The 18,300-nt window shown below is 36.6% G+C and overlaps 1 protein-coding gene and 1 non-coding gene across 7 annotated transcripts in view; one reads left to right on the forward strand and one right to left on the reverse strand.

Annotated features, from left to right (window-relative positions):
- Nucleotides 1-18,300, forward strand: part of LOC126375249 (AMP deaminase 2-like) — a 56,120-nt gene that overhangs the window by 376 nt on the left and 37,444 nt on the right. The window contains exons 1-2 of one of the 6 annotated variants that reach the window (XM_050022163.1): nt 4,941-5,095; nt 7,847-7,974. The exons of 3 other annotated variants lie outside the window; for them this stretch is intronic. In XM_050022163.1, the coding sequence (XP_049878120.1) occupies nt 7,899-7,974 (76 nt within the window). In that variant the 5' untranslated portion in view covers nt 4,941-5,095; nt 7,847-7,898. Of the gene's footprint in view, nt 1-4,940; nt 5,096-7,846; nt 7,975-9,488; nt 9,581-13,152; nt 13,329-18,300 lie in introns of those variants that run through there. 2 more of the 6 variants (XM_050022164.1, XM_050022165.1) reach the window with 2 other exon arrangements.
- Nucleotides 8,020-8,110, reverse strand: Trnay-gua (transfer RNA tyrosine (anticodon GUA)). The gene is given in 2 exon segments: nt 8,020-8,055; nt 8,074-8,110. It is a non-coding gene; the product is annotated as a tRNA-Tyr (tRNA).

The raw sequence follows: 18,300 nt of genomic DNA on the forward strand, positions 1-18,300 counted from the left end.
TTCGTCGAGATCATAACCAAACATGTCGCGGAAAACATTTGATTAGGATCAAAGAGCTATTTAATTAAACCCTCTTAGGTCACATTCTTTTAAATGCTTAAGGTTTTATAGTGCCTGTGAATATTCTAAAGTGGCCAGTTATTTATGCGGTCGAACGTATCCAATGTCCCCTCGCGTTGCGACGCCTTCTTGTTTTGCTAAGGTTACCTGGCGGAATTGAATCCTCCCTGTTTGAGAGGCCACTTGGTGTTGTAGGGGTCCTCCTAAAAACGTCCGCGTAGCCGGATCGATACTTATACATCAGCTGACTGGCGAATGGCTATCTGCAATGATACCTACCTACTATCGTTATAATAATACTTAGAGTATACTGTGTTTAGGCACAGATGTAGGCTAGTTAATTAATTTAGCATTTATCATCATTGTTTTTTTTATTCTTTTATTTAAGGATTGTCATTCCGGAGGTCCTGGGTTCGATTCCCGATGGTGACATAACCAACCTCATCAACCCTGGTGTCAGGGTTACTATTGAGCCGCCAAAGGCCCCTGAAATGACACATGTAACGACTACTTACTTACATCAGTAAGTAGTAACCGGGACCAACGGCTTAACGTGCCTTCCGAAACGCGGATCATGTTTCTTTCGGAGAATTATGTGATCAGCCTGTAATGTCCTAAGCAAACTAGGGACCACTAAGTTATTTTTGTGATATGTCCCCACCGGAAATCGCTGAGTGAGGCCCTTTTATAAAGGACACCACCATTGTTGACGCCTTTCCAAAAAAATCAAAAATATTTATTTTTCAAAATTGGGTTACATAGTCAACGCTTTTTGAACGTCAAAAATTAAATTACATATAATGTAACTAGCTGTAAAACTACTACCATATCGGAATCTGTAACGCTGAGGGAAAGAGGTGGCCAGAAAACCTCCCAGCACAGGGCCCTAGTCCTACTGTTTCATGTTTGAGTCTATACACCCTATCATACATACAAATCGACAAAACCATTTTATTTTTCTATTTACCTTATTTATGAAATTTAATAAAGAGAATAAAATATACTTTATTTCTCAATACTTACATCACAAATACAAACATAAAAACTAGTCATTAAATAACCCGCCCCTCACTGTTCCCGGAGTAGGGTTGCCATCCGTCCGGGTTTCCCCGGATTTGTCCTAGTTTAGAGGGCTAATAAATAAAAAAAAACTGCAGAGCGGGAGTCACCTGTTTTCACCATGAGCCTGAGACCCAATTCTGATACAAATTACAAATTGTCTTAATGTTTACTATCTATTTATTTGTACTCTGTTGTGTAAGTTGCTTTTTTCTTGCGTGTTTTGATTGTAAGTTATGTGTTATTCCGTACATTGTTTTATACTTGTTACTGCGGCGGTGTCCCTTTATAATAAACGTTTCTTTATTTTTTTCTTTGAAGTTGATGGTAGGGCTGGCAGAGGAAGACCGAGAAGGACTTACGATGACCAAATTGGAGATGTCCTTAGAAAAGGTTTAATACGATCTACTCTGAACCGGCGTGCGTGTATGAAGCGATTGATGAATGTGGAGGAAGCAAGAGAAGTGTGTCAGGATCGAAGCAAATGGAATTCTATAGTTTCTGCTTACCCCGGTGGGAAATAGGCGTGAGTTTATGTATGTATTTCTTTCTTTGAAATGGAAAAACGGAATCATTGCTCTGCCTGTCTGTCAACACACTTTTTTCGGGAACGCGTGGAGACCAAGTCTTTCTTGTTGATCAAGTTGAAATTAACATCTAAATACTTAAGTATGTCTGCGGTCCATTGATGTCACGTCAAAAAAAAAGGTCCTTTGCTGCTGTAAATAAATTACTTAAGCTTCTAAATGAACGCAGTCTAAAGAAACGGCCATTTAACCCTTATATTTTGCTCTTAAACTCTTAACAATTTTCCAGGTGCGGTACTTAAAGTACTGTACAAAGAATTCTTATTTTATCTTTATCTTATCTTATCGCTAGGTATCTACATTATTTGCGCCGTCGCAATGTGTTCTAGCCGACATTATATCTAAATATATCACAGTTGATATAAAATCATGGCGACAAAATTGATGGTACATCAATTTCTAATAAAAAACCGGCCAAGTGCACGATGGACTCGCACACGAGTTCCGCACCATTGACTAGGTAAAAATCAGTAGGTATTGATATTGGTACTAATTCCTGTAAACACCATCTAATTTTATTTTAAGTTATATCTGTCATTTTCTTATCCGCCGAAAAGGAAAGGGACGGGTAATCGACAAGCATAAAACATAAGAACAAGTCTAAATCAGCCGTCTAAAAAAATTACATTGGCCAATAACCCGACCCGACAGAATTATGTTGACAGCACACGTCAAATGGTTTGCATACCAGCGAGATACCTTTTTCATTCATCATTGATCTGTTTTGTCTGGCATGGTCTGGCGTGATACCCCAGCCAAGCGAAGGTCGCAGACGCAGGGGTCGATGACCTTGTTGCCACCGGCGAAAGGGGTTGATTTGCATTGCAGTCTGCTTTTAGTTCCCCTCTGACCTACTTCATAACTTATTATAATAAGTAAGTCTAAGGGCGGTATTCATAAACTAATCTCAGCTTTGAGACTGCTCTCAAGATCATGTCAATGTGACAGTCTCATACAAAAACGGGGACTTGAGCATGATCTTGTGGGCAGTCTCAGCTGAGATTAGTTTATTAATGGCCCCGATTCCTGCAGACACCTAATTTTACTTTAAGTTATACCTGTCATTTTCTTATCCGCCGAAAAGGAAAGGGACGGATGATTGACAGCTCTTAATTTTAGGAAAATGAGTAAATGAATGAATGAATAACCCGGGCGAATCAAAAGGTATCTCGCTGGTATGCAAAGCGTTTGACGTGTGCTGTCAACATAATTTTGTCGGGTTATTGGCCAATGTCAATTTTTAGAGGGTTGTTTTAGATTCGTGCTTAAAATTGACGTGTGTTCCATAAATTTTATGCTTGTCGGTTACCCGTCCCTTTCCTTTTCGGCGGATAAGAAAATGACAGGTATAACTTAAACTAAAATTAGATGGTGTTTACAGGAATTAGCACCAATGCCATCTTAAATTGTAAAGTTGTTATAAAACAAGATATAAGCTCGATTATTCCTAATAGGGTTCTTGGAACGCCGGCACTCAATATCATTTGTCGTGAATATAATATTTTTATAATAACAATATTTAAGTAGTTCCGAACCTAAGTCCCTATGACGTTTTGAACTTTTTACATATGTACATACATTCATGCATAAACTCATAAGAAGAAGAAGAAGCAACACATCGACGATGAAGCAACGCATCATCACGATAAGAAGAAGAAGAAGCAACGAAAATGTTTAAAGTTTAGCATAGGAATGTACAAACAAAATTTCCCGGGCAGTATTCTGAAATATTTTCTTATCGCCGACTGTGTCTTTCTAGTTCACTTTGGCTAAACATTACGTGATTGTTAAGGCTTAGTCGTCTATTTCTTAAAACTTGCAATATAGATAATGCATTTTAAGACAATAGGTAGGTAAATGGTGTATGGATGTTTGTCATCAACAACCTTTACGATTTGTCAAATCTTACTTAACCACGTACTGAATCATACTTATAGGTACTTACTTAAATAATTAAAGGAAAGAAAGAAAATAGTTAATACTTACCATATTACTTTTTTTAGATAAAGAAAATAATACGTGCACTTTTATGTATCCATAATAATAAGAAAGAAAGATATTAAAATACAGATGCCAGTGACATTAAAAAGTTCTAATTAAGTTTTTCATGTTTGCCTTACGGCGTACAAATATTACGTAGATTCTCAATACATGCATAATGACTACATAGTATAAAACAAGGTCGTTTTTTCTGTCCCTATATCCCTATGAACGCTTAAATCTTTAAAACTACGCAACGGATTTAGATGCGGATTTTTTAGAGTGATTCAAGAGGAAGGTTTATATGTATAATAACATCCATTAAATAGCATTGTACCCGAGCGAAGCCAGTGCATGATGAAATGAAAAAACGAAGATAGATAACATTATAAGTGTCGTGGGCTGATCGTAAAACTGGCCCGATTGAGATCTGCCTGGGCCTGGGCACACTATGTGATGTGCCGGCATTTCGTGATATGCCCCTCTAATACCCGCCATATCGTTTAAAGCATAACGTTTGACGATTTGCCTTATTATTTAATTTCATTTTGTTAGGGAAGCTAACAGGATTATTTACAAAATAGATTTGTAGTAACAAGTAAATGTCAACTACCACAAATAATTGTAAAATTAACAAAAAAAAATAAACTAGATAAAAATACGTTTAGATAATAAGAATTTACTCAGCTATGCTCTAGATAAATAAGGTGACCAAAGTATTCGCAAAAAAAAATATCCTTACATTTTTTTAATGGCGTTTATTTAAAAACATAAATATCCGCCGCCATATTTCTCGCACGTAAACACAGCTGATTGAACTGATCGCAATTAGCGCCACTAGTGTCGCGAAACGGAACTATTTTTCGATGCGCCCAGACATATCTCGATATGGCCAAGTGACTGGTAGGCAAATCGACAAACGCGTTGCTCTCATCGATCTGTCCAACTTTATATTGGGCATATCATGAAATAATCGGCCATATCACATCGGCCCTTGACATAAGCAATTTTTTTTTCATATGGCAGTTCTGAAGTATGAAATGTTAGGAACATGTGAATTTTGGTAACCGACTACTAAAATTTAATTTTTACGCATAGGTTCCAACCTACTTACGCACAAGTCAAATGAAATAAAACTTGCGTAGTGTCTCCTTTACTTGCGTAGGTATATTTTTTTGTAGACAAATTGTTTTTGTAGACAAATTGTATTATTGTATCAGCGTTTCACCTTAACAAGGATAGATTGTCGTGACGTCTCCGCTGTGATTGTGCTAAAATACAAAGCGTGTCGCGCTGTGCCAGCCGCGCGCTCAGTCGCCTTCTAAACACTGCACAACAACATTCTCTCCATTCAAACAACACGTTAAATAACTAAATAGTGCACAAAAAAGTGATTTAAAAAAACTAAGGTTAGAGAATTTCGCGCCAAAAAACACGTTCGATGCGAGTTCCCGCGCTCCCGTCCAGAAAATCGAGAACGTTCCAAATTTATATTCCAGCAGGTGCTAATAATGTGTGTGTATTCGTAATTTGTTTGATGAATGTTTGTGATTGCTCGCGTGTGGTGTGCAGTTGCAGACTTCAGCCTGTTAAATGCGTCTCACGTCCATAAAGATTTCAGCGTAATTTCAGCATAACTCAAGGTCGTCGTCTAACCGAAAGTACATCTTAACCGGTAATGTTATAGAAACTATTACGTGCCTCATTTCAGGGTTAGCTATTTATGTCTCGTGATTCACTCCAGTTTTCTTGCTAGAGTATAAAATTCCATAACTGCGTTGAAACTTGCATTTTCTCCAATTTGTTTTGGTAGGTACAAATCAGTTTATTCTTAGATTTTACTGCATTTGAAAATACACTTGCACAGTCATGCGTTGCGTGTACGAACTGCGCGGATTTACTCGAAGATCTATGATAAACAATCACATTGAATGACAGGTTTGCAGTAAAGTATCCATTGGCCAGAAGCCTAGTCGTCTGAAGATCAAAAGATGCCCTGAAAAAGTCACTGAAGGCAGCCAAAACGCGACTATCTATTGTAACTGTTCAACAAATAACAGAGAAAAGTGCTGCAGTACTTATATTTTTTTGTCGCAGAATTTCCGAGAATATTCTTAATTTATAGGTCTTTGACTTGCGGTGTTTATCTCGCGAACCGGTGGGCGGTTGGCGGGATTTGCCGCCAAAAATAGCCGCAATGGCGTAGCGTACGCGGACATCGTTCGAGAGTACCTGCAAGTTTGTTCAGGCGTTTCCGCGAGCGATCTGTCAGTATGTCACCAAAAAGGTCGTAACTCAATCTTCACTGTCTAAGTCTCGTAGACGTATTACAGACAGCTAGAATGCGAATGATTTTCGCAAATAGCGAAATAATTACGTAAACTGATTAGTGTTGAGTCATTTTCTAATGGACTACGCTTGCGACTATATCGCAATTGGGGTAATCAGAGGTACATTATAGCAAGATGAACTAAGTACCCACACCACACCGAGGTTTCCGTTAGACCAACGCAACGTGATAGGTGGTGAGGCGGTAACGTCGTTTATAATGGTCGAATAAATAAGGCTTCAAATCCGCAGAATAGGTACACAAAGGGCAAAAAAAACGATCAAAAGTCTATAATTCTTGGATAAAATTGCATCACACAGTGACCCTTGAAAGTATTAGGTGAATTGATAGATAAACACATTACTTACTCTCCTTTGGCGCATTCGGGATTGTCACTAAATATATGAACCTGTAATATTTGTGTGAATCGCTTTAAACAGTACTATGTACCACATCCTTTTTAAAAGAATTTGATTAGTTAAACTCAAACAGTTTTTACGGGATTAAATTGACGTAAACATATCTGTTTCGTGAAGAACCTATATTGAGAACAAGGTCGCAAAGCAGATGGTGTCCAGTATTATCTACGTACTTACATAAATAAATAATAATCTAGGTATCTATATTAAAATTATAAAGAGTTTTTGTGTACTTAAACATCGACTTCAAATAGGAGAATGCACAGAAACCAGTCCTTGTGGTCCAGTCCTTGAGCGTTGGGATTACGACCCATTCGATATGGGTCGTATTACAATCCCTAAAAATAATGATATACGACAGAAGAAAAAGATGGAAAGAAGTCAAATTTATTATCTTAGTTTATGTCGCTTTTAGCATCATAATGGCCCCGATTCCTGCAGACACCTCCTAATTTTACTTAAAGTCATACCTGTCATTTTCTTATCCACCGAAAAGGAAAGGGACGGATGATTGACAGCTCTTAATTTTAGGAAGAATGAGTAAATTAATGAATAACCCGGGCGAATCAAAAAGGTATCTCGCTAATATGCAAACCGTTTGACGTGTGCTGTCAACATAATTCTGGCGGGTTATTGGCCAATGTAAAATTTTTAGACGGTTGTTTTAGATTTGTGCATAAAATTGACGTGTATACCATAAACTTTATGCTTGTGGATTACCCGTCCCTTTCCGGCGGATAAGAAAATGACAGATATAACTTAAAATAAAATTAGATGGTATTTACAGGAATTAGCACCAATATAGTACATATAAGTCACTGTGGAAAATCGTAGTCACTAGCTTGCTTCCTAAACGGGTAGGCCTAGTTCGATCCCCGGTAACGGACTTTGCACCATGCTTAATTTATCTTAAGTGCATTTTTGACTAACACAGTTGGCTCGCCCATTATGAACGGCGATACGGCCACCTATCACGTCGGTCTAATCTAAGGTACTTATGCTTATTTAATTTTTATGTTTTATTTTGATTTTCCTTTCACAATAGGGGCTATTGACCGCAATCAATCAACCACAATCCGACAGTATCAAGAAAGTGCTTTTATACCCACTTATCATATATCCAAGTCTCAAGATTAGTAATTTTCGAACGTGGAATAAGGGAGCTCGCATCAAATGTCAAATTAAATTTAAAAAAAATAAAATAGAATTCGCGGCAAAACCGGTATTTCAGTCCAGAGGGGTTATAAACGCCACGTATACCTAGATGCAATTCATCTAAAAAGCAATATCGCAATTTGACATTTGCGCATATAAAAGTAAGCGCGCAATATCAAGAAATGTCAAATAGCAATATTGCTTTTTAGACGAATTGTTTGGATGTGGCTTTTTTAATACCCCAGTTGTTTTTTCAGTTTACTTAATGAGCTGTGTAATGTGATTGAGTGAAGTGTTGGATATTAAAAAATGTCAAGTAGAGGTGTACAAGATGGATCAAGATCGCCAAGGATAATCACAGACTCTTTCTTCGACAATGACGATGGTAAGCAAACAAAAATTTAAAATAAAATAATAAAGTCAAAAAGATTCCTTCGAGCCGGATTTGAACCAGCGACCTATGGATGTCCGTTGTTTGATACCTCTACAGTCCACCGCTCTACCAACTGAGCTATCGAAGGGATATGAGTGGCGGCGAAATTATAAAATGCTTTCTGTTTGTGAAGGTGACAGAGTAGGGTGACGATTATGTTTAGAAAGTGGGTACTGCATTGCGTCATTTGCGTCAGTGACCGTTTTAATTGCATTTTGTACCAGGATAATGTTAATTGTAAGCGTTATTAAATAATAAAGTTTAATAATATTTCTTAGTTTAAAAAATTGCATTTATTTACATTCTAATAAAGTAAATAATTTATATATTTTTATGTTAAGAAGATTTTTATTTTTTTATGAGAAGATGTTACTTAACCTAAATAAACAGATAAACAATAAGGAAAAACTCCACCATGTTGTTCCCCTGTGGGTGGGTGGAGGTGACTTTTCGGCTAATAGCCGGGACCTATGGCGTAACCCTTCCGATTGAATGAGGGGAGCTCTGTGCTCAACAGTGGGACCTATATTGGCTGTTTATGTTATGTTATAAGGAAATACGAAACAATGATTAAATACTTCGCTTCGTCGTTAACCTACTAATCAGGTATAATGTTAGCCAAACCATTGAATTTAATTGCTTAATGTAATAACGTTATCTGATAATAGGCGCAATCGATATTCGATAGAGTTTATGTATTTAAATCTTTACTGTTACGATACATTCGATAAGATAACATTTTACTACAAGTTGTTGGTATGCACGTGAATAGATTATTTATGAGTTTAATTAAGTACTTATGAATAACCGATTTATTTGCTTTCAAGATAAGGTTTAATACGTACGATGAGTACCTATTCCTCTCAATGGATCTCTTTTAAGTTAATTTTACGATTAGTACGCTGAAAGCAGCGCACATTTTATATTAGTTCGACAGCTCCAAAATAGCCGTCTCCTTTACTGTCGCGTCTGCACTACGTCACCTGGGTACGACAAGACGAAGACCGACCTCCTGCCAAAGCTGATGGAGTCGCATCAACACAACACAAACTTCAACGCTTTTGTGGTAAGCGACTTCTGCCGAAGGGAGAGGTGTATTTCGCCGTTTCCGTGGAAGATCACCTCTGTGTACCACTGAAGCAACATAGAAGTGGTTTTCTTTTTAAAATTTAAAATTGTATATGTATACTTACTTAGGTATTTATTTTATGCGCCTTCGTAGCCTGAAATCAATCAGGACTACGATTCCCAATACACGAAAGTTTATTGTTATTTATTTATGACAAGTGCAGAAAAATGACAGAGCTAGTTTTATATTGTCAAAATAAATGCAAATTAAGTTGGGTGCGCATTATTAAGTTATATAGTTTTTGTTGCTGTGTGATTGCGATGCGATTATGAAATTCTACGCAGAAGTAGCACCGGCTTTGTGAGCTGGCTGTCTCGGCTGCCAGTCAGCGTGCGTCCTCCACCGACAGAGGACGCTGACGTTGTTATCGCTAACTTCGACATAATATCGCGCGTGGCAGACCACATCGGAAATTAAAATTCAAATATCGTGCGTTTTACTTTTAATTTCACTGTGACATAGTGTGATATATTCTATTCCTTTCTTTTTAATATTGTTTTGTTTTTCAAATATATTATAATACGTATATTTGCGATATCGATGTGTCGTTTCGTGAATAGAAACACGTAAACAGCTGTTTGAAACAAGTTTAATTCAGTGTTGATGCTTACAAGTTACGATACATATTGCCATATCTTTGATATTGTTTAATAAGTAGGTAGGTACTTTAGTAGAATTGGAACCTTCTATGTAACACATAATATCCTTCGTGTGACAAAATGTCCCTGTAAACCTTTGTTCTTAATTATTTTTAAAATTAATCACTCGTAATAATTTGATTAATTGGGCTTTTAATCGGCAGCCATTTAAAACATTAATGTAACTTTTTATAACTCAAAGAGGCGCAAAGACAAAATTATGAATCGTGTTATGAAAGAATTTCATTATATGAATCACTTAGACTTAAAAACTTCCATCAAGTTACTATTAGTGATGCAACATGAGGAGATAGCGGTTGGTCCTTATCAGGTGACCCTTGGGACGCCGAATCTGAATGTAAAAACATTGCGTCACCTCTAACTGCTAGACTGCCTTTTATATAAAATAAATACCTAACACAGAATTATTTAAACCAACGTGTTGTCAATATTCTTCTTTGGAGTTTTTGCTTTTCAAGTTATGTCAGGTAGAAAGTGTAATATTAGCTTGGTTGAGCACGGCAATGCTGTTCAAAACTAGGTCGAAACTATTTTTCTTAACAGTTCATTTTTCCTTATTCATTTATTCCTTTTGCTAGTACATTCTTCGCAGCCTCAAGATGAACATTTTATTAGGTCTACGGTCTGTTCAGCTAGCGGGGTGCATTGGGTCGTGATCTCTGTTCATTTTTCACTTACTATACTACATCTGACAGAAAAAAAAGTGTTATTTATTGGGTTATGGTTGTGCTATTTTAAACACAGGGGATCTAAAAATGACACATTGAAGCAATTCACCTTAAAAAGAAACATTGCTATTTGACATTTGTTGATATTGCGCACTTACTTTTAGATATATGCGCAAATGTTAAGATGCAGTAAGTACCTATAGCTTTTTTAGACGGATTTGGTAGTTCAATGTGGTGTTTCAGACCACTTTGTTACTAATTAGTTAGTTATTATTAAAGCTGGTAAGTTTTTCAATATTCTGAATCGGATCTTTAAATATCGCATGTTGTCTAAGGGCAAGCAGGACAAGCTAATTAAAAAATAAAAAACAAACAAAGTCCAGTGCTTCATTAAACTCGAAAGAAGACGTATTCTATGAGTATGTACCTATATGATTGAATTAACAAATAGCTGAAATATACGACCAAATAGAAAGGAGACAACAGTGTAGATAAAGTACCTACTAGTATTAAGAATAAACAACTTAATCAACTGGAAAATTAATTAGGTAAATTGACCATAACTCATTATTGAGTTATTGGAAAACTTCAAGTGGGTAGGTAATACTATCCAGAGCTGATTTGATGTCGCGAAGGCAATAAGCTCATAAATTGCAAGTGAAGTGGACTCGCCTTGGTATGTGCTTGGTAAGAGCGGTGACGTAGTCCCATACCACCATGCTTGCTGTCCCATAACTAGTGTCGTCAGGTCCATCGATAACCGCTTGACGTCCCGATTTTCAAGAGTCCCAAGACCGATTGCATCGCGTAACCTGAATGCAACAACGATGACTTCTGTCTCTTTCACTCGTCGTCTTTTGTACCCTATACTTGAGGCTTTTAAAATTACCTTAACCATAATAAATAACTTACAAAGTCGTTATCGAAAGTGGCTATAAGTTGTCTTTGCAATTGCTTACTTGCAATAAATCTGTCCACCCAAGTCCTAGATCCTATTTATACTTTGTGTAGCTAGCTACCTTTGTGTATCTAGGTACCTTTATACATGTTTGTATGTACGTCTCAACTTAACAAGCATGTGTTCCGTTTTTTGCCCGTCTGTCCCGCCTTTTTGAAGTATCGAACCTGGCAACACTACACATAACAAGCCCATAACTCGCACTATAATGAGTTATTGAGGCCTCGCCTTGTGCTTATTAGGTCAGTTAAAGTGTGTAGGGGATCTGTTGATCGTAACTTCGTACCTATACAACTTCCCATTGTATAACTTGTAGTAGGGTTCCATTGTCAATTACAAGTTTGTTGGGTTTCACTTTTCGTGTTGCGATTGTTGCAAGTATGGTTGTCTTCTTCTATCGTGTGGGTTGTGAGGCGAATTACCAACCTCATCCAACCGTGGTGTCAGGGTTATAATTGAGCCGCCAAAGGCCCCTGATGTGACTCATGTAACGACTACTCACTTACATCAGTAAGTAGTAACCGGGACCAACGGCTTAACGTGCTTCCGAAGCACGGATCATCTTACTTTTTGGACAATCGGGTGATCAGTATGTTCTAACCAAACTAGGGATCACAAAGTGATTTTTGTGATATGTCCCCACCAAGATTCGAACCCGGGACCTCCGGTTCGTGAGCCCAACGCTCAACCACTGGACCACCGAGGCCGTTAATAGTTGTATGGCTGTAGTGGAATATAAACAGATAATGATGATTTTATGACATCGTTTATGGACGACTACAGCGAGTAGTTGCAATTAAACGGTTATAAAATTTGTAGTCTTGAGTCCAATTCTATGCCATAGCACTAAAATATTAATGTGTCCTCAGTTTCAATGAGTATAACATTACATTATTCGCCCTGTTCGTTACTTACCTACTAATTAGTATTATAATGTGTCAAGGAAAGGAATCCTACTATTCAATTCAAATCTCATATCTACAGCTCTTATGTTTTTGCAATAGTTTCCTCAACTTCTATGAATTTTTAAATATACTGCGTTTATGATAAATATTTGTCAGAAAAATGCGGCGAAGGTAATTATTTGTCGATTATAAGGGCGACGCATTGTGATGGATGACGTCATCGCTCAGCTGTTTGCCGCCATTGTTTGCAGTCGTCCAACGACGAGAGCAAACACCGAATATTTTCCATTTGTTTACCTTTTAAGTCCAATTGTCAATGTTACGTGGCGCGTTGTTGTTTGTAAACTCATTAATCTTGCGTGCATTTTGTTCATAATGTATTCTTATTATCAGTGATGAAGAAACCATTTAAAATACATGATTTTGTCCTTGCTACTATGAAAAAGAAGAGAAATACACGAAAGATATATGTATTTTTGTATCGCTAGTATTAGCCATGCTAACATTTACTTCTGCCACTTGCCGCTTTCACGGCTACTTTCTTTTTTAATTGGCTAGCAAATAAAATTTAGGTTTGTATACAACATACCATGTAGAAAAGATTCAGATTAAAAAAATTAATAGGTTTTTATGGTACCTACCTACCTATTAATTTAAAATAATAAGAAAAAAACAATTATATTGGAATAATGGAATTTAAATTGCGCATAATGTCACAGTGTCATTAAAATGTTAAAAATATTTTTAAATTACGCGTAACTAAAATGGCACGTTTGTATTATTATATAAATTGTGTTTTGATTACCTATAGATAAATGTTAATGATAATTTATCTTAGCATTGTGAATTTGTAAATCGTACGACGAGTGAACAACAATTATTTATTAATGTCGCAGTGAAAGTGAAGAACAATGTATAGTTTTGACAAAGACATTTGGCATGTTCGCCGGCAGTCCGAAACACAGGAGGAGACCGAAGACAACAGAAGTAATTAATATTAATTAATGTCTAAGGGCTATGAACCTTTCTGGCATATCTCAGTGGCGCCACCTAGCGGATTTTTTAAAACTGCGGCGCACGATGAAACCTGTGCAAATCGATAGGGGACACTTGTCTGAACAAAAAAGCTTTAATGGACCTATGCTCTAAAGTGTCACGTTTTCAAGATATCTAGCTTGAAAGTTACGAAAACTGTCGTATGGATAAATCGATTTTACTCTTTATCTATATACAATCGTCATATAGTGACAAAGTGATTGATTATACATGAAACATTATTTAATATACAACATATTTATCTTATTGAAAAAATGAAATTAATAAATACTTGCAACAACATTAATGGTTTTTGTCTTTGCTACATTATATAGGAAGTACATAGGTACTTAACTGTGCACATCTTATCTAAGGTTACTAATTGCAAACTGAGTTTATCAGTTTGTGTTATGTATGATATAGGCGTCATTTACTCCTTAACTTGATTTTACTTGACACAACGACAGGATCTAATGAAATATAAAATAAAGTTTACATTTCTATATACGCAATGCGTTTAGTGCGGCATCATTAGTACTCGTTAAAAAGCAGAATTCTCGAAGTTTAAGAAATCTGTGTAAGAGAAACAAAATGGTGTACTTATTAACTGCCATTTTGCTTACTCGTTTAATTCCAGGAACTACGAAAATGGAGGTCCTTTGTTTAAAGTTGCACGAATTTCTATTATTTCGGCGGAATCAACAAGGATAGCGAATAGCCATGCAATAAGTGTGAGTGAGACAACATCATACAATAAATACAATAGGACGATTGGCAGCCGGGTGAACTTTCAGTCAGTTTGCCACTTTCATCTTCAACGTGCGCACGCGCTTTTCTCTGTTCTGAGAATCTATCCTGTTCATTCTGTTGTATTTGTTACCACTGTTGAGTTTGTTAATATTCCTCTTGAGTTTGTTAGTATTTTTGTTGACTTTGTTAGTGTTATTGTTGAATTTGTTGTTGTTGTCTTGGCAAGATGTCCAGCCATGTTGGTGCCAGGCAATGATTTTTGTTGTGGTGTAAGCACTGTTCGTGGCCCGCGCCGAAGATCTCGGCGTCCTATACAGTCTTACTTGACAACTGAAGATTATATTGCTAGGCACCCCAACATCCTGAATTATGCTCGCCACTTATTTGACGATCGAGAGCTAAGTAATCTTATTTGAACATTGCAAAAATTAAAAATCTCAGTATGCAGTGTATCTGGTATCTATATTATAGTCCCTGGTCAGTATAATACATAAAATGACAATGTATAATTCGCTTCGTTTCTCAATCGTGCTTTTCATACTCGAAATGACATATGAAAAAAATTCGTGTATGGAAATAATATATCCTACTTTATCGAAGCTCTCATTATGTAGCGTCTTAGACGAAGTGTAATCAACGCAAAACATTTTTAACAGAAAGTCGTCAACTTATCTCTATTATAATTAGCCAGAGATAGCTCTTACGCCAAGCGTATCACTTGTGTACCAGACTTACGCTTTCAATAGATTTTATAGCCAACTATCACCACTTAATTATGTATAATAAATGATATTTGCATTTTTTTGTAACAGTAGAGAGTAATCAGTTCATATTAATGCAAGCACAACGGTAAGGCTGTTTTTTCATCTGACATGTGCTACGTTGCTAGGTTTAATATCCACCAATCAGATAATTGGGTCTGATTCTGATCGGCACAATGAACCCGATTGCAGGGTATGCAACGTAGCATCTAGCATGTTACTGGTGGAAACGCAGTCTAAATGTGACGTACTTACTTCATTATTGATGGAACAGTATTCTTATCGTTTCCAGCTAACTACGCAATACCGAATATGCCACATTTAAAAGAGGAAGTGAGGATTGCTTGCGCCCTAATAAATGCTTTCGGAAAACGGGTGACAGATCACCCACTCGTAAATGAAATAATCAACGATATATACCTTAAGCACGACGCCCCAAACTATCTGTGCGAGTTTGTAATACAAAACAATTTAAATCAACGCAGAGCCGCTTTCCAAGCTATAAACTCAAGTGAAGGCTTTCAACAGTTTCCCATCTTATCATATGAGGATCTGTTGATAATGTCTCTGGGGCCGTATCAAGTGACGCAGGCAAGAAGCTACTATGGCGAACACCTAAAAGAAAACGGAACGTTTTTCATTGAAGTGTATGAAGAATTTGAAGTTGACTATAATTTAAATCAATACAACATAGTAGTTTGTGATCCTTGGCTGACAAGAGCTAAAATACTCTCGAGGCACCAGAGCAACAGAATTTATTTTGTATATATATCTTGCTAAATAATAGTTTGAAAAACAGAAATAAACTTGTCGGTCACTATTGCAGCTGTATAGTTGGAAAACGGACACTAGGGTGCTGTGCTCATGTCATGTGCATAGTTTGGTATATGGGATGGGCTCGGCACCAAGAAATTCAACCCCCTGCTGCCTTTTTAGATCAAGTTATTATTTCTGATGAAGAAGAAGATTGATTATTCAAGAAGACTGATATTCATTATCCTAATAGGTACGAATTTGTATAAAAAAGCCTATTTGTTATAAGTATATACACTGTATGTATTCAATAACAATTAGTATTGATTTCATTTTTAAGCAAAATATAAATAACTATATGACTACTTTTACGATGTTTTATTTCATACTTATAAAAACACAACTAAGAAAATCGATGAATAATTGAACAATGTGTTCATGTAATATGATTGTTATGAACTAAACAGCTTAAGGTCCCGTTGCATTGAAGGCACACACCCCATTGGTGTGTCTATACGAACTAGGTATGTTCCATACACTGCTGTAAAGTAAAGTAGTCCTAAAAGCGAATTTTCACACCCCACCTGCTTTCACTGTGATTAGACATTTAAGCTGCCTTTCATTGAATAAACATAAAAACTCAAAAAGTGTGAAATTGTTAGACAATCATAGCAAATAACTTTGAGCGTGATTACCACGAGAATAAGTCATGAGCTGTCTCATCTCACGACTCGTTTCTGGATTTCTTTTAAGTTATACATAAAAGTAAGTTATATATATTTATTTTATCTATTTTCTATTTATTTATTTTGCAATAAAGTAAATATGTGGTATATTAATCACTAATATTCCATGCATAATCACTTAGTCACTATATTCCAATTGCATATAAAAGTAAAATTGATTTGTTCATACAACACTTTTCGGAACTTTCAAGCTAAATATCTTGAAAACGTGACGCTTTAGAGCATAGGTTCATTAAAGCTTTTTTGTGCAGAAAAGTGCCCCCTATTGATATGCACAGGTTTCATCGTGCGCCGCAGTTTTAAAAAATCCGCTAGGTGGCGCCACCAGGCTATGCCAGCCTCCATAGTGAAATGTTCAATGCCCTTTGTCCTAAATTTTATTGAAAGCGGTGTCACCCTACTCTGCTATTATTATCTCTAAAAAATATATTTATGTTGGTAGTTTATAAACGTGCTTATAAAACATAATTAAAAAATATGCTGTGCTTGTGCCTTATGTAGACTCCGCGCCAAAAAAGAAGTCTCGCGACCGCGGCGGCACTGCGCTAATATCCGTATAGAATGATTATGACTTGTCAATTAGTTCCATTAAAATCCGCGGGACTTCTTTCGTGGCGTGTACAGTCATGAGCAATATAATGTACCCACTTTAGGACTCTGTCGCATTAACATATTTGACATTTAGTGAGACTTACAGTTCAATTTGTCATAAAAGTTAATGTGACATGGTACCAAAGTGTATACATATTAATGCTCGTGACCGTACTTTAGTTAAAGATTATGGTAGATAGGTACTTACTGGTGCACACATACACTTTAGTTTTGATCCTCCATTTTCCAAAACCAGTTTTCCCGCGCTTCCAAGCGTGTGCCGCGCGTGGCGCCGCATCATAATAAAGCAATGCACATTATTTATTCTGCCTCTCACAACTCAATTAGGAGTTCGTAAAATATATTCGCTATAAAACCGACACTCCAAGTCGTTGCCAAGTTTCGTACGCATTGCGCATTGCCAGTATTTGCAGATCATTGACTTTGTACACACTGTTTCATTTAGAAGCGGTGTTTTGTTTAAAATACAAAAAAAGAAGTCCCTCGGCGGCGGCGCTAGTGTCGCAAATTCTGCATTAGGTAAATTATGACTTGCCAATGAGGAAATTGCCAGATTAAAAAAAATATGGATGATAATTATCTATTTTCTTATTGTTCTCATACATCATCATTCGTCATCAGCCCATTAACGGGCACGGGCCTTCCCTAACCCTATGGATGGATAGGGAGTTGGGGCCTTAAACCATCACGCGGGCCCAGTGCGGATTGATGGTTATTAACGGCTGCTAATGCATATTTGTACATAAAATTATGTAAATTACTTATCTATAAGTATTGCTTCTCTTTATTTTGATCAGTAGAATGCTGCTTGGAAGAAGAAATATTACCCAAAAACAAAGATAAAAGATGCATATGTCTGTTATCCATGAAATCAGAAGGATAAACGAAGGAAAATCTGCACAGCGCCACCTATATTGATTTTGAGGAAGGTAGCCTGGAAAGTTTTTGTAATTATTTCTTTTTATTTTGGTGCAATAAAGTGTATTTGTATTGTAAAGTTTCTCATTGGCATATCACGAAATACCAGCATATCATGATCTGCCCAGGCAGATCTCCATCGGCCCAGTTTTACGATTGGCACACGACATACATATAAGTAATCACAGATGTACCTTCGTATCAAATCGACCAACTGACTGGCAAACACATAAAATCTATCCTTGAGACACGACATAGTAAAGTTTATGTCTTAACATAAAGCTTAGTACTGTACTACTTACCTTAAATTGCATTCTTGGATATGAAATTGTACCTGCGTAAAAAAAAGACATATAGAAACGAATGTTAGGCTGAATTGTTCGT

Source organism: Pectinophora gossypiella, chromosome 18, assembly GCF_024362695.1.
Source record: "Pectinophora gossypiella chromosome 18, ilPecGoss1.1, whole genome shotgun sequence".
Classification (NCBI taxonomy): domain Eukaryota; kingdom Metazoa; phylum Arthropoda; class Insecta; order Lepidoptera; family Gelechiidae; genus Pectinophora; species Pectinophora gossypiella.